The 24,469-nt window shown below is 43.0% G+C and overlaps 2 protein-coding genes across 9 annotated transcripts in view; both read right to left on the bottom strand.

Moving 5' to 3' along the window:
* The window catches only part of zgc:66433 (uncharacterized protein LOC321250 homolog), a 34,721-nt gene extending 13,308 nt beyond the window's left edge, over window positions 1-21,413 (bottom strand). For 3 of the 8 annotated variants that reach the window (XM_053878888.1, XM_053878889.1, XM_053878894.1), the window contains exons 1-4: window positions 21,228-21,396; window positions 4,723-4,805; window positions 1,899-2,064; window positions 764-890 (exon numbers count right to left, since the gene is read on the bottom strand). In XM_053878888.1, the coding sequence (XP_053734863.1) occupies window positions 764-890; window positions 1,899-2,064; window positions 4,723-4,805; window positions 21,228-21,292 (441 nt within the window). In that variant the 5' untranslated portion in view covers window positions 21,293-21,396. Of the gene's footprint in view, window positions 1-763; window positions 891-1,898; window positions 2,065-4,722; window positions 4,806-6,914; window positions 7,083-12,876; window positions 13,209-21,102 lie in introns of those variants that run through there. The other 5 variants (XM_053878890.1, XM_053878893.1, XM_053878892.1 and 2 more) reach the window with 4 other exon arrangements.
* Window positions 21,414-21,577: 164 nt separating this feature from the next.
* On the bottom strand, window positions 21,578-24,413 carry dcps (decapping enzyme, scavenger). Its single transcript, XM_053878895.1, has 6 exons — window positions 24,217-24,413; window positions 23,846-23,996; window positions 23,638-23,783; window positions 23,436-23,549; window positions 22,621-22,731; window positions 21,578-22,549 (listed from the first exon to the last, which is right to left on the bottom strand). Exons 1-6 carry the CDS (start codon window positions 24,397-24,399, stop codon window positions 22,283-22,285), a joined length of 972 nt encoding a protein of 323 aa, XP_053734870.1. The 5' UTR covers window positions 24,400-24,413; the 3' UTR covers window positions 21,578-22,282.
* Between the last annotated feature and the right edge of the window lie 56 nt (window positions 24,414-24,469).

Genomic DNA, 24,469 nt, shown 5'->3' with positions numbered 1-24,469 from the left:
TATATATATATATATATATATATATATATATATATATATATATATATCCTGTAGCCTGGATCTAGTGGGGATCATCCTGAAACTGTGTTGTTCGTGTCAGTTTCTGCACGGGCACTCCTCCTTCATTTTTTAAGTGGTTTCACACTGCACTGAAGACCCAAGGACGCTAACACACAGTTGCACCGGTTAGACAGCCCATGGCTCAAATGCTGACACGGCAAAACAGGTTACAAACAGTTGTTTATGCTTTGGAAAGTGTCATGTGACCATTTGCTGTCATGACGATGTGTAGTGCATTTGGACCCTTGGACCCTTGCTTCTCTGCTGAAGCATGTCAACCACTGATCGGAAAAGAAGCAGCGACTGGAATTCAGGAAGAACAGAGGACACTCCAAAATGTACTCTTCTCCACTGAATCACAAGCCATTCCAAACAGATTGTTGAGATATGAGCAGTCTTCTCTGTCTTTCCTGCTGTTGAGTCACCACAGACACCATTCCACTGCAATCTCCCCTCCAACCAGCAGATGACTGCACATTACATTAGACATCAGAGCAGACTACAGTACTTCCATTTATGAATTCAGAACCTGGTGGAACCCTTGACCCCGTGAGGCTAAAAGGTTGGAATCATCAATGCTGGAACTCCAACTGTGCAAGACCTTCATAATCCTCCAGCTGGAAAATCCTCTTTCCAGATCTCTCCAAGGTCAGAGTGTGAGCGGCTGCAGGTTGTGCATGTGTGGCAGTGTGTGTTCCTGTACCTGCAGCGACTTCACCTTCCCGTGAATGCTGTCCTGGGACGCCCCAAGAGCTTCATTGGCCTCCGATGAGTCCGAAACAAACACAGAATCATGGGACAAGGCCTTGCTACCCAGGCTGACCTTGGACCTGATCGAGACAGAAAAAAGAACAAGTCAGTTCAGATCACGTCTCAAAGCACTGAGGAGAAGATAGTGGCATGGATAATGACTGCTAGTTATAATCAGCTCTCGCATGACAATAATCACAGGAGGAAGTGGCACACGAAAAAATGCAGAGGGAACGTGGACAGGAAGAAGCCCTCTGTTACACCGGACAAACACAGGAAGAGCAGCAGAGTGAGAATCGTGGCTGAGGAGAAGGATGTTTAAACTACAGCATTCCTTTCTTCAAATACATTTGTCACATTTTAAAAACAGTTTTACACATTTTAATTAAAAGCTAAAGAAGTCACCACAGTTGGAGGACACCAACACATATCACACTTGGGGCACACCAGGGATTGCAGCTGGACAATGCTAAAAATAATTAAAAATCACCAAAACAACAAGCTTTAATGTTTAAAAGTTTGATCATGCCATGTTTTCATTGTGAAAACCACTAAGTTTTTATGTCTTAGCATTAGTTTTGTCTGAATACGTTGAAACCATATATTTTCAACAACAGCCTAGTTTGAGGTCGGTAAGTTCACTAAAACATTGGTCTGCTGGTTTCCTGGGTAGACATGCGTGTGCTACCAAAACATGTCAGCAAACGCAAGAAGTTCGGAGGATATTACTGAAATGCACCCTCATAAAAACAAGTTTTGAAGAGCGTGTAGACAGTGGAGGTGCTTCAGGTTGCCTCTGGCAGGCTGTTCTAGATACAAGAAGCTCTGACAGAGACGCCTCTGCCTTCATGTAAGTCTTGACAAGAGAACTAGCAGAGATCCACCTGAGGATTTGAGGCACCTCAGTAGGAAAACCACTTGTGATTAGATGAGACAACAATCCAAGTTAGAAGCTCTTCACTTGCACATCACTGTTTGATTGGTCACTGTTTGATTATATTAGAAATACATAGAAAGAGTCATGTCATCCTCTGGACCGTGAAACAAGTCCAAGCCCACAACCCAATGTGGCGAATGTGTATTCTCACCCTTTCTCCTTGTCAGAGCAACTGAGCGCGTTCCCTGATGATTTGCTGACATTGTCGCTGGACTTGCTGGCCACTAGCTCCGACTCCACTCCATGAGACACCGGCTCCTTTCTCTTCTTCCTGACGAAGAACTTTTTGAAATTCTTGAACTTGGACTTCTTCTTGCCTGAAGAGGACGGACACAGACTCTGAGAACTGAAAATGATTGCTTGGCACTTCAATTGAAGATGAACACAGAACAAGATGAAAGTCATTTCAGGGACTGTAAAAGACCCAATGATTTACATCAGTGTTTTTCAACCTTTTTTAAGTCACGGCACACTTCGTTCATAGAAAAAAACATAATTTGTAAATGTATATATATATATATATATATATATATATATACATATATATGTATATATATATACATATATATATACACACACACACACACACACATAATATACAAATTTTGTGGATGTGTATTTCAACTAGTGATTTTTATTTCATTATTTTATTTGAGTTCCGGTTCTTTTCACGTGACGTCTGGTAGCCCGCTAAACTAACCCTCAAAAGTGCGTGTATACCTGAGAAGGTAAGTGGCAGCATCTGTTCTCCGTAACACATCTGTGTCATATATTGCTTTAGTTTCCATTGTGGTGTGTATATTGTATGTCTAGTATTGTCAGTGTTATACGTACTGTATTTTGTCTGCTATATTTAAAGAAGTGTATTTTGTGTTACACATGTTCACCTGTGATGTAATTGTATCGTAGTGCTAGTGTATAAATATATAAATGTATCAAATTATGTATGTATAAATTATGTGTGTGTAGCTGTGGTGGGCTGTGTCTGGACTTCATTTGATTTATTTCCATTGTTGTTACTTTTACGTTGTAACAAAAAGGAAGATTGTCCAAACTGTAAACATCCTTCTAAAAAACGAGTGCTTAAGTAGGATAATCAGATTTTAGAGTTCAGATGTTTTACGCCAGTTTTGATCAGATAATGCACAGCAATATATTTAAACAATGATGGTGATATTATAATATTACTCAGTGGTGTCTGGTGAAAAAACAAATTTATATTTGTAAGCCAGTTTGTAGTCCCCGTAGCAACATTGAGGACATTTTCTGGCATTGAATTGAATTCTTGCAGCGGCTTTAGACATCATTTAGACATTGAATGAAAGCATGTGACCATTTACAGTCATCAGACCACGGGAGTGGGTCGGCACAAGCTCTTTAACGAAAGACACACTTGTAAAACCGCCCCTCCAGTGCAGCTCCATTACCACTGAGACAGAGAACTTAAACACACTTCTGTGACTGTCAACAGCCTCAAACTACTGCTGTCTGTAGCACGGACCGAAACAGATCCCTTCAAGCAACCTCCTCCATAGGGACGGATCAACCAAAACATCACATGCATGGCTGTCACAGAATGCGACCTTACAGTAGGAGAGGAAACATTTGGATATGAAGATAGGAAGAAATAGAAGGGAACATTATAACATCCTTATAGACTACAGCTGTATGCCCGGCAGACATCGTATGACCAGTCTGCTTTCTAGCTGAAGGTGACTCACAGCAGCAATATTTCCAGAACCTCATACCTTGAAGCTGTGAACTAAACTTTCACTTCACCTAACTTTACCTATGTGGTTATTTGTGCACAAGCATACCAACACAAAGGTTGACACCTGCAGGATGTTAATGACTAACGAGATTGGAGTGGGGAATTAAATTATTTCAGCTATTTTATTTCACATCTCACCACAACATTGTGAGATTTAAATGTGTTATATATGTATGTGAGGGGGCAGTGTTTGCCACTATTAAAACGTATTACACTGTCATAAACTGGATGTTCCAGAACTATGAGTGTTGACCATCAGAATGCCATTCATGCGTTTATTATTAGCATTATTAATATTAACTATGACATCATGTCGGCCAAGAAAGAAGGCCAGGCTGCTCTATATATATGAAGCCCTTAACTGTTCTCATGAAGGCATTGAATATATTCCAGCATCATCCCACACCTCTTGAAGGCTACCCCAGATTTTTCCCTCATCCATTCATGCTCAACATGCTCCAGGGTCACTGGTACTGCAGTCTATTAGGGGGGTAAAACACACTAGCACATGGCTACCACGACAGGTTGCTAAACAGATGTGAAAACTCATCTGTTTTTGGAGAGTGGCCACCCAAACGGAGCATGGATATTTGGCTATGGGTGATCATTTCTTCCTTGTAACACTCAGCATGCTTACTTAGTAGAAGGTGTAGAAGGCTGAACATGTGATCCTCTAGGTCAATTCAAGCTGCAACAACTTGTAACTATTTAAACCTCAGTTCCTTCTCCAAAGTGTTAAAGTTAAGTTCAAAGAAACACAGGGTGCCAGGACAGGTGTCTCGATAACAAGGGATGCGCTAATTTGAAAATTGTGTCCGCAGCCGAATAAAATTTCAAATCCTCGTCCAAAAACCAAATAACACTGAATACCGCATATCGAATGTGGTTACATTTTTCTACTATTTAAAAAACATGTTGCAGAAATAGTGAAGAACATAGATGTCATGTTTGTCAAGGAAAGAGACTAAAAGAACTGAAAACTTGGACAGACTTTCACACTTATCACTGAAGCATCAGAACTGGCTCAAACTGCCGCTTTGACACTATGGTCAACAAAGAAGCAGACAACATCCCGTCTCTGATCTTGTCTCTTCACAGTTGTGTCAACATCTAGAAGCACACTGCTTAATGATTGAAGCCACTAAAAAAAAAATCATAATATAAAAAATAAAACACTGAACACTGAAAGTGTTGCAGGTCTTACCTGAGCACTCTTCATTAGTCTCAGTCGGGTCATGGTTGACCATCACCTCAGATGTATCTGATGCCATGGCGACGCTGTCACCACTGAAAGAGAGACAAACTTTTAATATAACAACAATGGCTGCAAAACTGGACGCTGTCCAGGTGAAAAACACACATGTACAAGCACACCGAGTCTAGGCACTGGTTTAAATTGTGTCTATTTTCTCACCAGTAATTGTCTTAATCTTCTTACATGGCTGATAAAGGAGCTTCTCCACCTGCAATGTGATCAGCTCCTGGATTACAAAGTAATAAACAGCCAATTTGATGCCTCTGCTGTTAGTCATGTCTGAATGGTATGACACTGCAACACTGAGTCCATGTATCCACTTTCTGCCACAGAGCTGAATGTGGGATATTTCAGTAGAAGTGTGAGGATTCATTGCACTCTAACTAAACTAAGAAACCTGTCAAATGACGCTGAAGAAGCACAGTCAACATTACTCCCTCATGATTGTTTCGACAATTAGACATTGAGGACAAATTGAAATATTGGACAGAAAAAGACAATAAACCTAACCTGCAAAATCTTTAAATGCCAATGATTGTTGGAAACAAAGCTAAAATTCATATGCTGAATGAGAGACGTGTAACTCAGGAATAAGGTGACAGCGGTATAGAACCAAAGGGGCCCACTGCACTGGGATTCAGGGGGAGCTTTCCATAGTTTGTGCCAAAATTAAGTCATGTTTGACTGAAAATGTTAGGACTACACACGCATCATTCGAGTAGGGCTGCTCAGGACCAACAACATGCTCAGCGGAAAGTGTGGGCAAGATTTTGATTTTGGTGCGTATTTGTTTAAAAATTGCAGTGAAATACGCAATCATTTATGGTTCTGGAACAACATGACGGGAAATAAGGAACTTTGCAAATAAGATGGCTAAAAAAAGGCTCCAGGTTGCAAAGATTTTGCAAAAAACATGTATTTCAAGTGCAAAGATTGAAAGGCAAAGGTGGGTAATGTTTCTGCGTGGATGACCTCAGTCATACAGCGGCTCATTAATACGGTCAATGAAACAGCAACTGGTGACGTGTTACACAGGGTCAGGATGTAAGAGTGCCAGAAATAGCGTGGAGAGAGAGATGGATCTCGTGGTCAGGCATATTTGTTCACGACCGCCCCTATAGTGTTCTGGTGACTACGAGCTGCACTAGTGAGTTACGCTTTTTAGTTCCGTCGATTCTACATTTAAATAATCAGAAAAGTTCACATCCAAATTGTGACACTTGGCGGCAACATTTGCCGGCAAATTATGAGCGTTTGGCGTCGCACATGACTTCATCTCAACAAGGAGGGAATGCATATGATGTGTGTATGATGACACACGTGCTGCATAGAGGGGTAGGCGAACATTGGCGAACATTGACTGAGGTGATTTGGGAATTTGAAGGAATGTTGTGGTGATTGGACACAATTGCAGCACCTTCACAGACATCACAGGGATTGTAGCAGTTGTGATTGCAGCAAAGTGATCACCTGAAGGAATTGTTTAAGAAAGTGCAGGATGGACTAGATTTGCATGAAAATCGTCATGTTTATTTCTATTATTATTTGTATTATTTATCATATATCATTTCATTTTTGTTATATTAAGAAAACAGCCACAATTAATGAATAAATAGACATATAAAGGGCAGGTGACGCAGGCTCACTTCAGCAGTACGTGACTGAAGTTTCACCAATTTTATGTTTTTCACATGATCACCAGTCAAAAGGAAACTTAGCTTTGAATGAGCTGCACTTGGTCCTTCTTCATACTTTAGCATAAACTTGGTGAAATCAAGATCAATCCATCCATGAGAGGAAATAAAGCTCAGGTGATATATATATATATATAAATATATATATATATATACACATATAGTTATATTTATTGTAATATTTATTAACGCCAAAGTTTATACATTTTTAGAGATTATTTTCATCCATGTCGCCCATCCCTAAAAAGAACCATCGAAAACCTTGTCATGGTTTATTGCAATTTAAACCATCCCGTAAAAAACAAGGAAAAGAACTCCAAAAGCTGATAAGCTGCTGAGACAGTTGCTGCAGCTGATAACACAGGCATCACAGTTCTGTACTCCATGGACCCCAGCAGGGATTTTGATGACGTCACAACTAAGGGATCAGAGATCATAGTCACTGACCTTTGATTGCCTCCAAAGCTTGCTCTCCATGGTGACATCCTCCGCTTCATCTAGCGTAATGGAGGTGAGCGGAGGAGTGCAAAGGTCGTGGGACAGAGGAAAGGATGGCAGAACAAGATGTGGAGGGACGTTAAACACTGGTGAAGGGACGAGTATGAAGGGAACAGTCTGGAGGAGAGTGGAAAGGGACGGTAGGAGGAGAAAAAAAGAGGAGTTGTAGCCAGGAGCAGCATGAAAGGGAAAAAGAACTTGTTAGAGAAACAGACCCTGTACCATGAACTGCATCACTACGTAATAATCCCGCTGACTCGGGAAGAATGTAAAAAAAACAATACAATTTGAAGACATTTGTTTTTTCCTGGAAGAACAGTTTTCCCTTCATCCTTGAGCTGATGAGCTGCGGACACCAGCAGAATACCACTCTGCAATTCTGAACCATTCCTCATGGTTGATTTTTGGTTTCGATTTGATGCCGGCAGATCAGCTTTCTTTTTTGAGAAACTGATCCCAAAGAATTTAAGCAGCTTGTGGGCTAGCAGAAGAATGAGCTTAAAGCCAAGCAGGTCTGGTAAGTCTGCCAAAGTCAAACTACAATACACATTCAACTAAATCAAAATATACGGAATCAAGATATCTAGAGAATCAAATTTCCTAGAGATGAAATCTCGTAGACGACGACATCCGTCAGCTGAGCAGACCTCCGCTGCGATGGTTGACCTCATCTCCATTGCAGTGGTCCCAGCTCTTTGTTAGTTATGCGACTAACATCTTTAAAATTTTACTTAAATTTTAATTTGATTACACACACAAATCCAACCAAACCAGTGGTGACAGCTGCTTCATTAATATTAGATTTCTGTGCAACTCTGTCAGTTGTTGATGAAAAGAAACGTGAAAATACATTCTCACATCCATGGTATTTTTATAGTTTTGTGAAAGCCATTGTGGAGGTCCACTCATGAATACATATGTATTCATTGAGCCATGAAGATGTGAAAAAGAACTGATGAAGCCAGGCTCATGAAGAGTCACCATTAGTGAGGATCAGACTCGTCCACACAGATCTGTCGCTTAACCTGACGGTTGACAAAGCCGCTCTGTGTCTTTTTAGATCCAGAGAAAGTCCACGACAAAGTTCTGATAGTAAGAAATGAGGAAGAAATGAGCACAAGCTTAAAGTAGAAGAGAAACTAGAGAGAAAAGGAAAGAAAGTCAGTAAAAATGAGACAGGATGCATGCAGGTGAATAAAAGTGAGTCAAAAACTGGAGTACCGGTGATGAAAACCAATCACAGATACCGATCAGTCAGAGTGCCGATCGCTACCGATACCGATCACATGGATTGACCATGGATATGTAATCAAAACAATGAGACCTAATGCATATAAGATGAGAATAAATGGATCATTAAATCATTTTAATTCAGACATGTTTTTATATACATCTTCAAGGGGGGGATAGAAAACCTTGCAGAATGCTGCAGCCGACTCCAAAACGGCGACAGATTCGTCTCCACGTAAACAACACCTGAGAAAGGCCTTGTCATCTCGCTCGGTGAAATGAATAATTATTTTTTAGGCAATTTGCTTAGCGCTCCGCATGTCACACTCAGACCGTTGCCTGTTGCACAGTGTTAGTTGCACTAACAACTTGCTGCTGAGGAACCAGCGGTCTCACTTTCATGAGCCCAGAAAACTCTCCACATCTCTAGTAGTGATCCACCGCACCACTAATATACTCACACCCTGACTGTATCTGCTCTGCGCTCCACACCCCCATTGTCTGTCAGGTCTGCTTGTGTCGACTCGTCACTGTTGTTCAGCGATGTAGCAGGACTGCAGTGCAAACTTTGTGTTTGTTCACAAAATAATCCTGCATGCACGTCAGTGGCTTTATTTGGACCTCACAAGAGTTGGTGTGGATGTGTGTGCGCGCCAAGGTCCTTACATAACAACGGATTATCTTGCCAGTCAGACGAGGAGGTGGCCCGGCTTCATTAGAGAGATTAACTTCTCATTAGCACCCACATGCATCCGCTGGGTGGCTGAACAATGTGGAACGGCAAACAACAACAACAAGACCTTGAGTGGACAAAAGTGGCAGGTTGGATTAAAAGAACATTTCAAGTTCAGGTGCAGCATGGGCAGATACAGGCTTCATCTAAAATGGAAGCAGCAGTGTCTGCAAAGTTCTCATGGCAATATGTGAACAACACTATATTTTGTGATGTGTCAGATCTGTGTCATTGTTGTCGCTGGACGTTCCTCTCGGACTACAGTCTTCTTTAAACAGTCCATCACAGAACAATTGTGTATAGTTGGCTGTCAAAGGAGAAAACAATTAATTCAGGACTTCAACTGTAGAATTAAGATTTTTGTTCAATTCATTTAAATCATCACTATTGTTATGTCCTCAGAACAGGCTTTTAGCCAAGATATTGAGTCAGGGCGTCCAAGTCCCCGCCTCCAGACCATTACCCCTCCCACAGCCCATTCCCCTCCCAACAAGCTGGGTCATCGACAGAGAAGATGCTTTGTAAAAAAGAAACTGTAAACATCTATTTGTACAAAAATAACTTTTTATCAAACAACCACCTGAGTCAAATACTGAATTACAACTGCAGTTTCCTCCTTTCATCAGTGTCAGACATCCCATCAATAACAGCGCGCTTCAATGCTGCAAGTGTTGCGACTCACACGATGTGGATAAATAAAAATGGCATCCGCGAGGGCAAAGCTAAGCCTAAAAAAGGGTTGAGAATCAGTGAATTTCAGTGAATCATAGTCAGCGAAATTACCAGGAGGAAACCCTTTTCATTGAAACCAGAGTGATGACACCACGGTTTGGGTATAATACAGGCACTAATAAAGGGACATTTAGGGCGACCTACTGAGAAAAAGTGGGCGTCCATTTTATCATGTTTTCCAGTTCAGGATGCCCAGACACCCCCTTAGCTAAAAGCCTGCTTGGATTTATTCATATGGTAGAAACAAGTGCAGGGTATCTAGCGGCATAGCATGGATATGTCAGCAGACAGACATACATGAGAATTATCCAAAATGAATAATCCACTGGACGCTGTATCAGCATATCTTGTGTTATTGCGAAATAAGTTCAGTCAAATTCAGTCAAAAATGATGTTATTTTTAAGATTCTGTCACGCCGGCTAAATTCCACTTCCAAAAAGATAAATGAAAACAATCAATTATTTTCCAAATAAACAGAAGAGCAAAGAAAGAGCTCCACATGATCTGCAGATCTTTACAAAAAAAAGATACACAAATCGCTTGTCTTGCCAAGAAAATAATGCTGTAACTCAGAGACAGAAGTTTCAGTTCACATCGCGAGCAAATACGCACCGGCCAAGGCAGGACTTCTAACAAGAAATTAAGTCAATGATCGACAAAGATCGACACAATATTTCACCAGCACGAATAAAAATAATTCCCAAACTAGAACATAGTGAAATATTATAGTGAATATTAAAACTAAATTGAAGGAATCAGTGCCAGAAACAAAATGAAACGCAACCAAAAAAAAAAAAAAAAAACAGGGTCATGGTGAAAAACATCTTGAGGGTTACTACATCACGGCACCAGAGTTCAAGTGCAGCAAGCACATGAGAATGCTCCTTCACACATCATTTTTGCCAACTAACTCTCAATTGGCGCAGGTGTAATGGTCAGTAAATCTCGCAGACCCTGGTTGCCACATCAGTTATGTTGAGAATGGCACTCAGGTCTCTGTTGTCTCCGTCTCCCTCACAGCTGCATTCCCTTCTTCCTGTTTGATTTGTGGCGAGCTCTTAGCAACAAGCCATACATGGACTTGGGACAGAAAGTCGCTGGGATCACATCACTCACTCTGAGGGTCCACATTCACTCGGAGCTGCATCACCATTCCTGATAAACACACTCTGCTTCCCCAGGTTACACAATCACTGGAAACTGAAGGATCCTGATAAAATGCCTGATACGACTACAAGAAACAGAAAGAACCAAGAACACACAACGTACTAGCTTATTACAAACAGATGAACGTTAACTGCTACAGATAATCGTCGCTTAGCTGAACAGACACTGGCAGCTATTTAGCAGCGAGTAGGCACCGTTAGTTATTTCAATAACTTAATGTATATATTATATACTGAGAGTGGCTTTCCAGTAGATAATGTGATTTTTCATCAGTGACACTGGATTGATGATGGGTGACAAAGTGCTGGTTGCTTCACAGCGTGAGGAAACCGAACCCCCCACCTTACATCCATGACAGAAACAAAGCACACAGCGGTGTGTGCAGTAATGCAGTGTTTGCCCTGTTAAGACCAAAACAGTGAAAGATTCAGCCTAGTAAAACTCTGTGTCTGTCCGACCAAACGTGGCGCTAAGCTCTACCCAAGTTATATGTCATTCTTCAAGACAACCCCTGAAACACAGAGAGCAGGCACGGAGGGGCGGACTGGTGTGATCCACACACCTGTATACAGAGCTGGAGAACAAGAGGCTTCAGAGAGTGTCGCCGTCTGAGCTGTCTCTAAACTGGAAATGGACAATAGAATGATATGATGATTGAATAACACAGTAGAACAGACAATAGACAAATGTTTATTTCACAGCAAACATAACACTGTTTTTCAAACTAAATGCTTACTCAAATGCATACCACAAAAATTGCTTAAAACGTCTTAAAACCGTGTCCACATAACATTGACAAAAATCTGTCTGGGCGTATAGAGATCACAACAGAGCTACAGTTGCTGCTACTAAAGAATGAAAAACAAGGAGTGGTTATACTCAGACAGTTTCCAGTCAGGTCTTCAGCATGGCTTTTTAATGCAGTCTACTGAGGACAACTTTATCAACGTTGTTACAGAAGCAGAAGCAGAAGTTAAAGGTTGGATCTGTGAGGTCTTCCATCAGCTTCCCCCACTCCTCACTCATTCACCCTCTGTCTGTTTCACAAACACACTGTTTGTCCAAGTCAACCGAGTGGCCATTCAAACTGGTGACACAGTCGTCATGTCTGGAGGCTGAAAGGCTGGGGAACTTGGAGAGGCTATCACTGAACACAGCACTTCGCCACAGTAAGATGCTTTGCTGTACTTAAAAAAACTGAAGCCTCTTATTATACTGGCCCCTGTGGTCCCGTCGCACCGCCAAGCCAGCCGGCTATTTATAACAGAGCCTCACATCCCAGGGTTCATTCAGCAACGATGTCACTTGTTCTGTGTCAGCGTGTAACAAAAGTTCAGTTATGGGAAGATCATGTGAGTAATCACTCTGAGTTGTGAGTCAGAGAACCAACCACAAGAGCGAACAAGTCATTAACTGTCTTAACATTCAACAGGTTGAGCACACGCTCCCACACTGACACCCCCCCATACACGTTTGTTTTTCTGTCCTAGTGGGGAATGGTGAGGTTTCTCATTGCCATAACGCTTTCCCCAGCCTCTCACCTGAACTGAACCCTTAAACACATGGCTCACCTTCACCATGACTCTGAACCAAACTGAAACCCAATCATAATCACATTGTTATTTTGAAGCCTTCATCCTCAAATTGAGGTTTGGACCTGTGCGGACTAGCAAAAGGTCCCCTTGAGAATAGTGTTTTGTCAAGAATTGGTCCCCACAAGGCAATATAAACAAGCCCACATACACACACACACACACACACACACACACAGAAATACCTGGAGCGACAATATCATCATCATTTTCAAGCACTGTTGTGAAAGACACGAGAAAGAATATTTGACAAAATGGTAACAGCAAAGCGACTGTTTAGGCCAAACATCCAATTGAAACAAAAAACCCTTCCAAGAGTTCATCCCCTACATCAATCCAAGCTACTAGAATTCACATATTTCCACTCACAACTAACCTGGGCAAATGCTTCCTGAACACTCCTGATGTTATTCAGCAGTGAATAAAGCTATTCAGATTGATACAGCACAAACTTACTTCTTGCTTTTGAAGCATCCAGTAATTCCTGCCATGCCACACAGAAGTCCTGGCTCTCCAAAAAAAAAAAAGAAGCGAACCCACAGCCACTCAGATGGTGGTGTCCTCTCTCCTGTCAGACCATGCTGGAACCTCTTCCTGCTTTCTACAGTCAATTTTGATTTAAAATCTTGACAGCAAGAAACAGACAAGAAAGTGTATCTGAACACTGGAGCGTTTCCACCCGACGAACCAAAGTCTTTCTGGGTCTGGCACAGATCCTTGCTGCTACGGTGACTTAAAGGGAAAACAATGGAGTGTGGAGAGAGGAGACGCTGCCTGCTGCATGCCTCGATCGTCTGCGGCTGGTCACCATGGCTGTCAGTGTTGCAGGGGATGAACCAAGGGTGGAGAAAGGTGTTTACATAAGACGGCCCCGTGTTCATCTCCTCCCCTTGCAGCTGCTTTCTTTCTTACTTTATGGTCCAACGTTAGATGCAAACAAACACCTTCATGCTCAACCTCTCCACAGGAAGCACTCTTTTGCCAACGGACACTAAATGTTTCATCATCAGCGATGTGACATGAATGAGACCTTTCTGCCGGCTGATCACGCCAGAACACCAGAACTGTGAAGCCACAGTTGCTTCATGCTTCACAATGAAAAACCAGGCTCTCTTTTTCTACTTGTTAAAACAAGCAAACAATTTGCCAAAAGCAATTTGTGATCTGTGGAGGTCGATTCCTGCCAAAGAATTATAATAATAATTGTAAAACAGTCATACTGTTATTTACATATTACCATTATGTGGAGTAAGCATGACAAAACTCGTCACAAGAAAGAACCAAGACAAGCAATTGGACCCGGTTGGAACGGATGCCGATCCATCAATGAGCCAAAGGATCATTGATCGTAGATCCAACTCGGAATGTGCCAAACTTTACCAGCATTTTCATTCAGACCTGGAACTTATGTAGATTAAAGAGGATCTAACCACAGCTGTTGGCTAATTCTGGTATTCCGTCCAGCTGCCACATCACTTTCTATCTTGTGTTAAATCATGCCCGATTCTAACCTACTGTCCTGCTCGGTTGCACACACCATTGACTTCACCAATTTGATGAAAATGAAGTCCATCAAGAGGTCAGTGATAGGTCGATCTACTTCAGCATCAAAGCACTGCACTCAACTGTGCAGCACAGCAGAAGAATTCACAGACAGGAAAACAGCTCATCACAGCTAATGAACTAATGAGCTTATCGACCAACACCAGCTTTGGTTGTCTCCATGTGTGGCTTCCAAAATGATGCAACAACCTGATACACAAGGCATTCATGGGGAGACCATCCCGCGTGAAGGGCCCGAGATACAACCAAGGATCACGATCAACAGCTTGATTCTACAGACAGAGCGATTGGAAAGTGACAGAGGCTTTGGTAAATCATCGGGCCTGATCCAGTGGAGTGCATGTCTTAACCTCGGCAGACCTGGCAGATCATTGTCTCTGATTCACTTCATTGAAACTTGATGAGTTTGATACTCGCTGAACAGGCTTGGGCTTGGGTGAGCAGGAAGTCTGTGAAACATCACAGCATCTGTTCAAGCAGGTTACAAACCACAGTGGAGCTGAGGTTAGGACAACTGTGTGTGCTTGGTTCAGTTATAATGCTTCTAAGTAGAAGTAAGTAGAGCTTGTTTTGTCACAAGTCGAACCTACACAGGAGTGTACTCCAGCCCGGTGTAAGTGAGGCTGCTCATGCAGAGTGTGTGTTTGTGATGTGCACCAATGTAGGGACATCTTTGGCTCATGTCAAAATCAGGGCCCAGAAAGTCATTTAATGTGCCCCTTAAGAATCTTAAAATCATATGTGAAAATTTGTGATTTAACCAAAAACCAGATCACATCCAACAAATGGAAAGTTCCAAAAACAGATGGAAGCAAATGAAATGAATGAAGGGAAAGTGGCAGTGCGTATAAGGAAAACATACTACTGGTTCAACATCGGGTGACAACAACAGAAATGTTTAAGCTCCAAGAATTGCAACACACTGAGATCACATTGCGTGCTCAATAAATAGAAATGTTGTCATGTTGCCAACGGGACTGTATTTAAAATAAAAAGTGTGTTCCTTGTGTGACTTGAGTTTCACACCTTTGAGCTTCAAAATCAAACCTCAGGCAGAAACACATCTAGAACACAGTTTGAATCTTGTTTTTGATGCAATCGAGCTGTAAAGATAGTGTTTGCAGATAATGGGTGGAGCATCCACAACACAAACACTACTAAGTCACTACTAAGAGCAAAACCAAGTCAGACCAGGAAACGTAAAACTTGCTTTGGGAACATTCATTCCAAAACCAAATACAAAATATTGGCTCATCATTCGACAAAGTGAACTGCAAGACCAAAAAGCCACACCAATAATAATAAGAGAAACAACGTCTCCTGAAGGTAACACGGATGAGTTCAACAAGGCAGCCATAAAATAAAATAAGCTGGCGCTAAACAGAACCGAGGTAGAAGGCTCAATGAATGGTGATTTTCATCTTTTTCCCACAGACAGTAGTAGTAGTATTGGATTTATTCGATGCCGTCCTCAAATTTGTCTGCAGTCCTCAAATTTGAATCACAAATCTCAATCAATCAATCTCAAAATCCAGGATCAACATGATTTGAAGGCAGTTAGTGTGTTACGTTGTTATGGGCTAAACTAAACTTCATGTCCGGTCATGTATTTCATGCGCTGTTCATCATTGATCGCTGTGAAATCCATTTAATTGCTCCAGATTAGAGTTTCCTCAAACAGCCACTGACACTCCCAGATGTCAGTGCAGGCCTGGCCAACCTGAGGCTTCCGAGCCGCATGCGGCTCTTTGCCCACTTTTATGCGGCTCTTTATAGAATGAGCCACGAACTGGCTGCGATTTTGGTCAAGTTGCTATTCAGATGATTGTTTATACAGGAAATGAGAAGAAAAAGTTAGGTGCTATTCCAACAAAATATAAAAATATTGTTCAAAGACTGTGACATGAGTTTAACTTTGGAACATAAACAATAAACCTGGCCGCACGTGGTCCAAGCCGCCGCCCCCCCACCTCAGAGCACCTTCAATGCCGATGTGAGCCGTGGTCCTAAGAATGTCATCAGATCCACGATCAACACGATTTAACATGACCTAGTTCCACGTTTCACTTTGTCATTCCCTAAACTAAACGTATGGCATGTGTTTCACCTATTATTCATTGTTGATCATTGTGGAGTCTGTTTCATTCAGTGGAGTGAAGATGAGACTGTCCAGTCTGCAGCGTCGCTCACATAACACAGACTGGGGTGATGTTATTGGAGACATGAGGTACGTAAAAAAAAATATATATTAAAAAATATAGAAGATAGCACACATTCTATCCACGCCACTTGATATTCCGATTTTAAAATGTATGAATTTTAAAAATACATGCACAAGAGACATGTGCATGCACATGTCTCTTGTTTATATCTATATATCTATTATATTGGGTCTGTTGTAACTGAGAATTCATGCCGATTAAAAGTTTACTTCACAGTGAGCAGCCCACTTGACGTCTGAGTGGCCTGAGGATCCAGTCACTGCTATTTGCTGATGATTTGGTTCTCATGGCTTTATCGCGACGCAACCTTCAACTCTCGCTGGATAGGTTTGCATGTGAGTGTGAAGCGGCTGGGATGAGGTTCAGCAATTCTAAGTCAGAGGCCATGGTTCTCATCTGGAAAGGATGGAATGCTCTTTCTGGGTAAGGAATGAGTCCCTGCCCATGGAAATGTTTGTTGGGGTATTGTTCTGGAGTGGGGGGGGAAGGGACTTGGCGATTGGTCGGCGAATTGGCGCTGAAGGGGCGGTATTCCAGTCGCTCTACCACACTGTTGTGTGTAAGAGAGAGCTGAGCCAAAAGGCAAAGCTCTCTATTTACCTATCAATCTTCATCCCGACCCTCACCTATGGTCATGAGCTGTGAGTCATGACCGAAAGAATGAGATCCCGGATACAAGCGGCTGAAATTAGTTTTCTCCGAGGAGTGGCGAGTGTATCCCTTAGAGATAGGGTAAGAAGTTCTGTCACTCGGGAGGGACTCGGAGTAGAGCTGCTGCTTCTTCACGTTGAGAGGAGTCAGTTGAGGTGGTTCAGGCATCCCTGAGGATGCCCCTTGGATGCCACCCTTTGGAGGTGTCTCAGGCACTGCCAGCTGAGAGAAGACCGAGCAGTGGACCCAGGAACAGGTGGAGGGATTATATCTCTACACTGGCCTGGGAGCGTCTCGAGAACCCTCAGTCAGAGCTGGTAGATGTTGCCTGGTAGAAGGGCGTTTGGCATGGCCAACTGAAGTAGCTGCCCCGACGAGGATTGATGGATGCTCCACTCTAACCAGCCTGATTGCACACTCTAGCTTTTGGGGGTTTTTTTTTGTCAAATCGTTGCTGATTTGTGAACAAACGAAATGACTTGGCTTGGATGTTTTTTGTGATGTTGATGAAGTGGAGTTTCTTGGCCAAAGTTTGGGGGGGGAACTTGTAGAACTTGAAGTAGAAGCAGATTTCTAAAGTGTTGACTGGTCTTCCCATTCATTTTCAATGGAAAATTTTGTCCACAAAACCTGGAATATCTTGGGAATTCTGGGACCTAGGCCTGAGAAACGTGATAGCAGGCGATTCCTGGTCAAGCCGCATGTTTAGGCTTTAGAATGGCATCTCTACGACGAAAGCTCTGGAGTAGCGTACTGAAAAAAAATGGCTGACGAGAAAAACAATAGCGTCACAATTACAAGAATGGGCCCAGAGGTGGTCCCTGATGGACTCCTCCTCTCACCTTGACTCCCACCATCACTGTCTGCATACATGTACTGCACAACCCGTCATGTACTTCTTTGAGGCTCCAGACCTCCTAACACAGTACACATTATTAACTTGAAGCCACTAAAACATTCCCATCGCGGAGGGACTTCCCTTTCATACCAACCACAGCTGTGTAACTCATGACAACAAAATTCAGCCAGTTTCCTTCTTTTAGTCTTCAACAGACGTTGGATATTTGCTTCATGAATTAGTCCTCCATGGAGGGCCCTTCTCAAAGACGACAGTGGTTTGAGTATTCTCTGAGACTGAATTGCAGGATTAACGGGTAGAAACGTGAAACATATGTGCGTTGGTGCCTCTTACATGAAACCAGGTCAAGCCAAGTAGGATTTGGCAGCCGAACAATGGAAAGCACATTGTGGGCCACAGTTTAAACTGAGACGTGCACCATCATAGACACTGAAAATTCTTTGTGGTTCATAATCCAGGTGAGACATCCAGAGTAACGCATCATGGATCAAGTGATCAAGCCATATGGCCCATTTTCTTTTGACTGTTGTAACAGTTAGGTTTGTGATGAGATTACATTCATCACGTACAGAGGGGTGGAGTAGAAGCTTGCTGTTTTCATAACGTCACAGACGGTTCTGTTTTATTTTGGGGTTAAATTGCAGATGCATGTCTGAGTCAGAGTAGCCAACCTCTCATGCACGCGTCGAAGTAATACGAGTTATATGAGGGGGTATTTGTGTTATTGCGATGTACGAGTACGAACATTTCATGTCACGGTTGTCATTATTATTGTTAATAAAAGGAGGCAAAGATAATTATCCCTGCTTCAATATAAATAAGATATTGCTGGTTTTGGAAAATAAAATGTAAATTTAAGGACAACACAAATCATCACTGGGTCTGATGCTGAACATCCACTCAAGACGTCAAGAGTTGTGGATGTTTACAACCAGGAACAGCAGGACGTAGCATGGATGGCTCCAGAACATTAGAAAAGTCTCTTCTGTGTCCTGATCATGTGAATGTGTGCAAAATAGACAAAGGGGTCATCTTAATGTGCTCACTCTACATCCTAATATTGTTTAACATGCGATATTGCCGGTTACTGTTTTAGTTGGCTGTTTTAAGAAGCCGCTGAACAACTCCAGTCACACACACACTTTCCTCACCTTCACCTCTCAGACTCCGCTCACCCAAACATCCGTCAGGCTCCGCCCCTCTGAGGAGCTCCAAAACAAGCAGCACACATTACACACTGTCAGCCTAGGGACGACGAGTGACCACAGCCCATCTAAGTGGCATTCCAGCAGGAAGTGATGAAGTCTAGATTGACCTGACCAGGATTACTACAACTACCAAGAGTTCACATCACTGCAAAGCTGAGAGTAGAGTTCCAAGATGGTAATGTGGAAACCCAGATGCAGCACTTCAGGCCCACTGACGCATAACTAATGAAAGATGAGCAAGAATGAGGAGTAATGGCTGAGAGTTGCATGTTCAGAATCATTCTGAAGTAGGCAAGTGGTGGACAACGCAGTTGAATGACAGTCAAAACGATTCATGATCCATTCATATTCTTAAAAGTATCAGTAGGCGCTGAACCCCTGGCATCCGTTCTCCTCCTCTCCAGTTATTTCTGCCCTAAATTTGAGGCTTTCTCTTCATGTTAAACACACACAGATTGACAAAGTTCTCAGAGGAGGTGGAGTCAGCGCACTGAATTCCACCTCACATCTGGAAACCATCTTCACCCTCTCTCTCAGCTCTCACCCTCTTTTCCCTCAGCTCAATGTTGTAATGTAAATAACCCTGTAATCATACTCTGCTCTGGGTGGAGTGTGTGTGTGACTGAGGGGGGGAGACAAAAGGGTAGTGTGGGGGGGGAGAGAGAGAAGGAGGGAACTTCTCTCCCTATTTCTAGATAGAGAGATGGCTCAACATCTGACTATGAATTTACATCCTGTCCTGGTCAGGCACTTGAAGCTTCGTCTGAATGTGTGTCCCTGATGCACTCTGATTTCCTCCCAAGTACCTGTTGTTGTCCGACAATGCGTCTGTCCCGTGACTGCTGGCAGCCATCTATGCAGGAATTAAGCCTCCATTCCAAACAAATCAGTCGCAGAGTTCACACAGTTTTTTTTCAACACACATGTCATGACAACTTCCCTACTTGTACACTGTTGACATACACAAGCCATTAAACCATAACTGAAGTAAACAAGTAACTGCAGGAAAAGTACTGGGATTTAATAGACAAGCCAGGCAAATAACACGTTGAGACCAAATAACACAAGCTCCAAGACAAAAAAGGCACTGGTACAGCACACACCTCCGCCAAGGCACTTATTTTCAACCACAAAGTGATTTTCTAACCCAGTATCACTACCCTACATGTATGTTGCAACATGAATGTCCCAAGTGGGAAGGAAGAATGGCGCTAATCTAATTCATGACGGACAGCAGGGGGCAGTGACGTCACCAAGCTCCTTTAAGACACACAGGAGACAGGCAGGCAGAATGAATGAGAAGAAAACCTTAAAGCCCTAGAGAAAATCTTTGTACTGATCAGCCAAATGATGGACGCCTAAGAAGCGTGAAGGTTTCAGTGGAATATTTGGTCTGTTTTGGAGTTCTTCTGTTTACAAACACCTTAAATAAGTCGATGGGGGATGTGGAGAAAAGTTATACAGGATGTTGTCATCATGATATCATCACTTCGGTCTTTGCTGCGTGAGATGGCGTGAGTGGATAACTGCAAATATAGTCAGATGACTGCTTATTGCTTAGGAATGAACTAACGTGACTTGACACGTGGAAATCAAGTGATTTGAAGTGTTCAGTTCAAGCACTGATGATTCGATTTTTTTCTGACACACGAATCTTGGATATGACACGAGAACAAATAAGCATTAGCTCTCTTAAATCTTGAACTGATACAGTGGTTGTGCAACCGTAAAATCGATGCACTGTACACGCAGACACCGGTACAAACGCGCTCCAACGGAAAAACTTCATCCCCGTCAAGCCAATCGCAAAGCTGCAACTGATGTTGAAATCCACGAATTCCATTTAGACTAGAGCGTTCAGATTTCTCCGAGTTCGGATGTGCCTTGGACTGCCACTCAAAAACAGCATGGTATTGAGCTGCGGAAGAGAACTTCTTAATCCCGACTATGCTTCACTCTCCCCCTCACACAGACATAGTCATGGTACACAGAATGTAAATCGAAGATTTACACTTGTGACCTGTAGAGTGACGTACAGCCACAAGTTCTGGGGAATTTATCTAAGTCATTATCTCTGGAGCCTCGTTGCTACCCAGCCGCCAAAGTGAATGTTTCATCGCGATCTGGATTGGGACTAGAATAGAAATACAGCTTTCACGACGAGGATTTTCCGACTCACCATAACGCCGCGTCTAGCACGTACTGATATCGATCAGTGATCGGAAATTGTCTCGTAGTTTGGCGTTAAACTCCCGTAAAAGTTGCGGTGAGTGTGGCAGTCAAATCAGCAGCAGAGGCACTCACCCAGCCCCGTGGATCTCGAACGGTCTCAGAGTAAAACCATCCCTCAGAGAGCGGAGCCACGACATGAGAGCTGCTGAAGAACTGATGATTGGATTATTCGTCTCCGTGTTGCTGCTGCTGATGCCTTCACTGGCGCCTCGGAAAACCTAGATCGACCGAAGTGGTCAACAATATCATGTTATCGCGTGAAGTTCGCATATCTTGACGAGAAAATGAGACATACATTAATTAAGAATGTGAATAAGAACCGTGATAAAGTCCACTCTGCCTGTAAAACCGCAGATTTCTTTGTGGTCCTGTTAGATGTAAATGTGACAGCAGTTGCTTTCAAAACAGTATTTGTATTGCTGAGAGTTGTTGTTGAAACCACGGAAAAACATGCGTGGGAACATAAATAGTAAAGGATGCACTGTCTTTTTAACAAATATTCACAGCAACCGAAATGTAGATCAACTATCCTGACCACTGTCGAACGCAGCAAATGCACCGTTGCGGGACTTAAAGTAGTGCGACAGAACTTATAGTCGTTATGTCGCATCAACAAAAGCAGTGGTTTTTTTAAGGTTTAAGTTCAGGAATATGAATGTAAATGTTGAGTGGGGTGTGGGGGTACTTTGGCAAGGGCCGTCAATAAGAAGATTAAGAACAGTGAGTGCGGTCTTGATAGCATTAGTTGCATCGCGCTTCAGTGAAAATGAACAACGAACTTCAGGAGGGTGTTCATGTTTAGAGATGTGTGCAACACCGCCATCTAGTGGTAATAACTGATAATACAACCGCGCTCTCAAAGAACGTCTAATAAAAACGGTATCCTCTTACCGGATTTGCTACGTGGAATTAGGTAATAGGTTCAAATTAGACATGTACCTCATGACCTCATGAGAACTAAAGGGAACAAAAACGCCAATGTCACTGAAACCACATACAGTTCACACCATGTTCCATTACTCTCATGTGTCAAATAGCTAAGATAAATGTTTATTGATCTGGATGGAAAAAGCACAGATGCAGGTGAACAGACAACACTTTATGATTTAAAGTGTCCTTGCAGTGGCCTACAGTCTGCCTGCCTCCTCAAACAGACTGACCAGTTTGTTGTCAGTCCGTAAAGGGAAGTGAAGAGTCCTTTTGATGTAGTAGTCCCGGTCAGACTGCAGGTTTTGGATGACATCTGTGAGCAGGTGAGCTCTCTCCACGTCACAGCCAGGAGCCTCGTAATTTAGATTGGTGAAGTGCACATGGAGATGGTAGTAGGATGGCTGGTAGTGAAGGTAAACCCTCAGCTTGCTGGCAGGTAGCCTGTACCGCTGCTGGATGGCATCCTTGGACAGACACATGTTGAAGGTCACATCACTACCGTCAGTGGTTCTTAACAATTGGCAGTAGGTTTTACCTTCCCCCTCTGGAGGATGTTCTCCAGCAGCGGCAGGTGCTCGGACCTAAGGTCTCTCAGGCTCTTGATGTTCCTCTGCTGAGCGATGGCAATCAGGTACAAGTCCTCTGTCTGAAACATAGGTCTGGTCTTTCACTGGGTCTCAGGGTAGAGCAACACCAACATGTCAGCTCTTAAACAGCTGGGCGCAGCTACATTTTACTGAGAAGGCGATTCTGTATTCTGCCAATCATGAACTTCTTCAGCTCTGGAAATGGTGTGTCCACTCGATATTGTTTGCCACATTTCTCACTCTAGTTCCTCAGAGTGCTGATGTATGAGGGAGAACCACTGGAAGAGTTCACAACAATCTGCGACATCAGGCAGACAAGTCTGTTTTGATTCGTCTAATCCTGTTGTGAATATGTGCCACCTTGCCAGGTGACCACCTACAAGTACACGCATATTAAAAGCATGAGCTCATTTTAGTCGGGGAGACTGCACAGGCTCCGTTAGTGACGTTTCACCCTTTCAAACAACAATAAGTTAGCTGGTTTGATCCACTAACCCGTCAATTTCCATGCAGTAAGAAAAGGGCAGTCCTGTCTGGCAGGCAGTTCCAGGACTGCAGTAGCTGGCAGTCTGAGATGAAGTTCAAGTTCAGTCTCAGGAGGTGGATTTGGAATGAAACAGCTGGCTAAATATTAAGTTCACTTCCAAATTTTTATTCAGCAGTCCATAACCACAAATATAGACTGCCAATGACTCACAAAAGCAGAGGATTTTAACCTCAACCAGAAAGCAAAGCATCAATAAAGAGCTGACACTGGCCATACCTGCTTCTGGTCCCATTTTAAATCAGGGAGAAGGATGAATCCAACTTTCTCATCTGGATCTTCGAACACTATCCGGTCTTTCTCTGCCTTCTTCTCTAGAATGTTGTACACCCACTGTCAGACACGCAAACACAAAGCTCAGTTCATTCATCAGCAGTGGAGGGTCAAGAACAGTGAGCAGCAGACAGAGCCATGAATGTACCTTCAGACTAAAACTCTGTGCATGGATGAATGGCAGGGTGATGGACTGGTAGTCTTCTCCAGTCTCCTCTACCAGCACTCGGTCCTGGCGCGTATACTTGTTGACATGCTCTTTGGTGGCAGGATGGACTATAGTCACCTTCATCTCTGCAAGCACAAAAACACACACTTATGACACCATCCGTGGCTGAACCAGTCAACAAATGTACCATTGAGCTGAGCGGGAGGCTGGAGGCGGTACTCGCTGTAGATGTCGTTCTTCATCTTCAGCTGCAGAGTCGACTCCGCGAAGATGTCAGGCAAGGTGCCTTGCTCAATGGGCGTCTTACCCAAGATGACCACGGCCGTCTCGTCATTTAGCTGGAGGAGGAACAGCTCTTTATTAGTTTCCTAATACAGTATACGTAAGCGATCTATGTGATCACGCATGGACAAAAGACATTTGATATTACCCATCCATTTCAATGAACCTTAATTCTATAACGTATTTGCTGGATGTTTGCAGCACTTTTGCAAAAACACGAGTCACAAACGTAAAGTAGGGAACATTTAGCCACGCTAGCCGTCAGTCGTGAAGCACCTTTCCTTGAAGAAAGATGTTCTTTTCTCGGGCGGATTCACTCAACACAGCCGTCATTTGAAAACCGGATAGAACATGCACATCACTCCGATCAGCTTTATCTCCATTTTCAGTCTCAGTTTTGGTCCGCTTCACGGTCTCGGTGGGAGACTCGTCAGGTTGAGCTTCGCGCTTAGCGTCCATGTTGCTACCGTCAAAAAGATCGTGCATGGACAATACGCTGGCTCACTCCCGCTCGTTCTAGTTCACCAAC

Source organism: Synchiropus splendidus, chromosome 11 (assembly GCF_027744825.2).
Source record: "Synchiropus splendidus isolate RoL2022-P1 chromosome 11, RoL_Sspl_1.0, whole genome shotgun sequence".
NCBI classification, from domain to species: Eukaryota; Metazoa; Chordata; class Actinopteri; order Syngnathiformes; family Callionymidae; genus Synchiropus; species Synchiropus splendidus.
The sequence above is the reverse complement of the archived record's forward strand: the minus strand, read 5'-3'. Positions and strand labels throughout refer to the sequence as shown.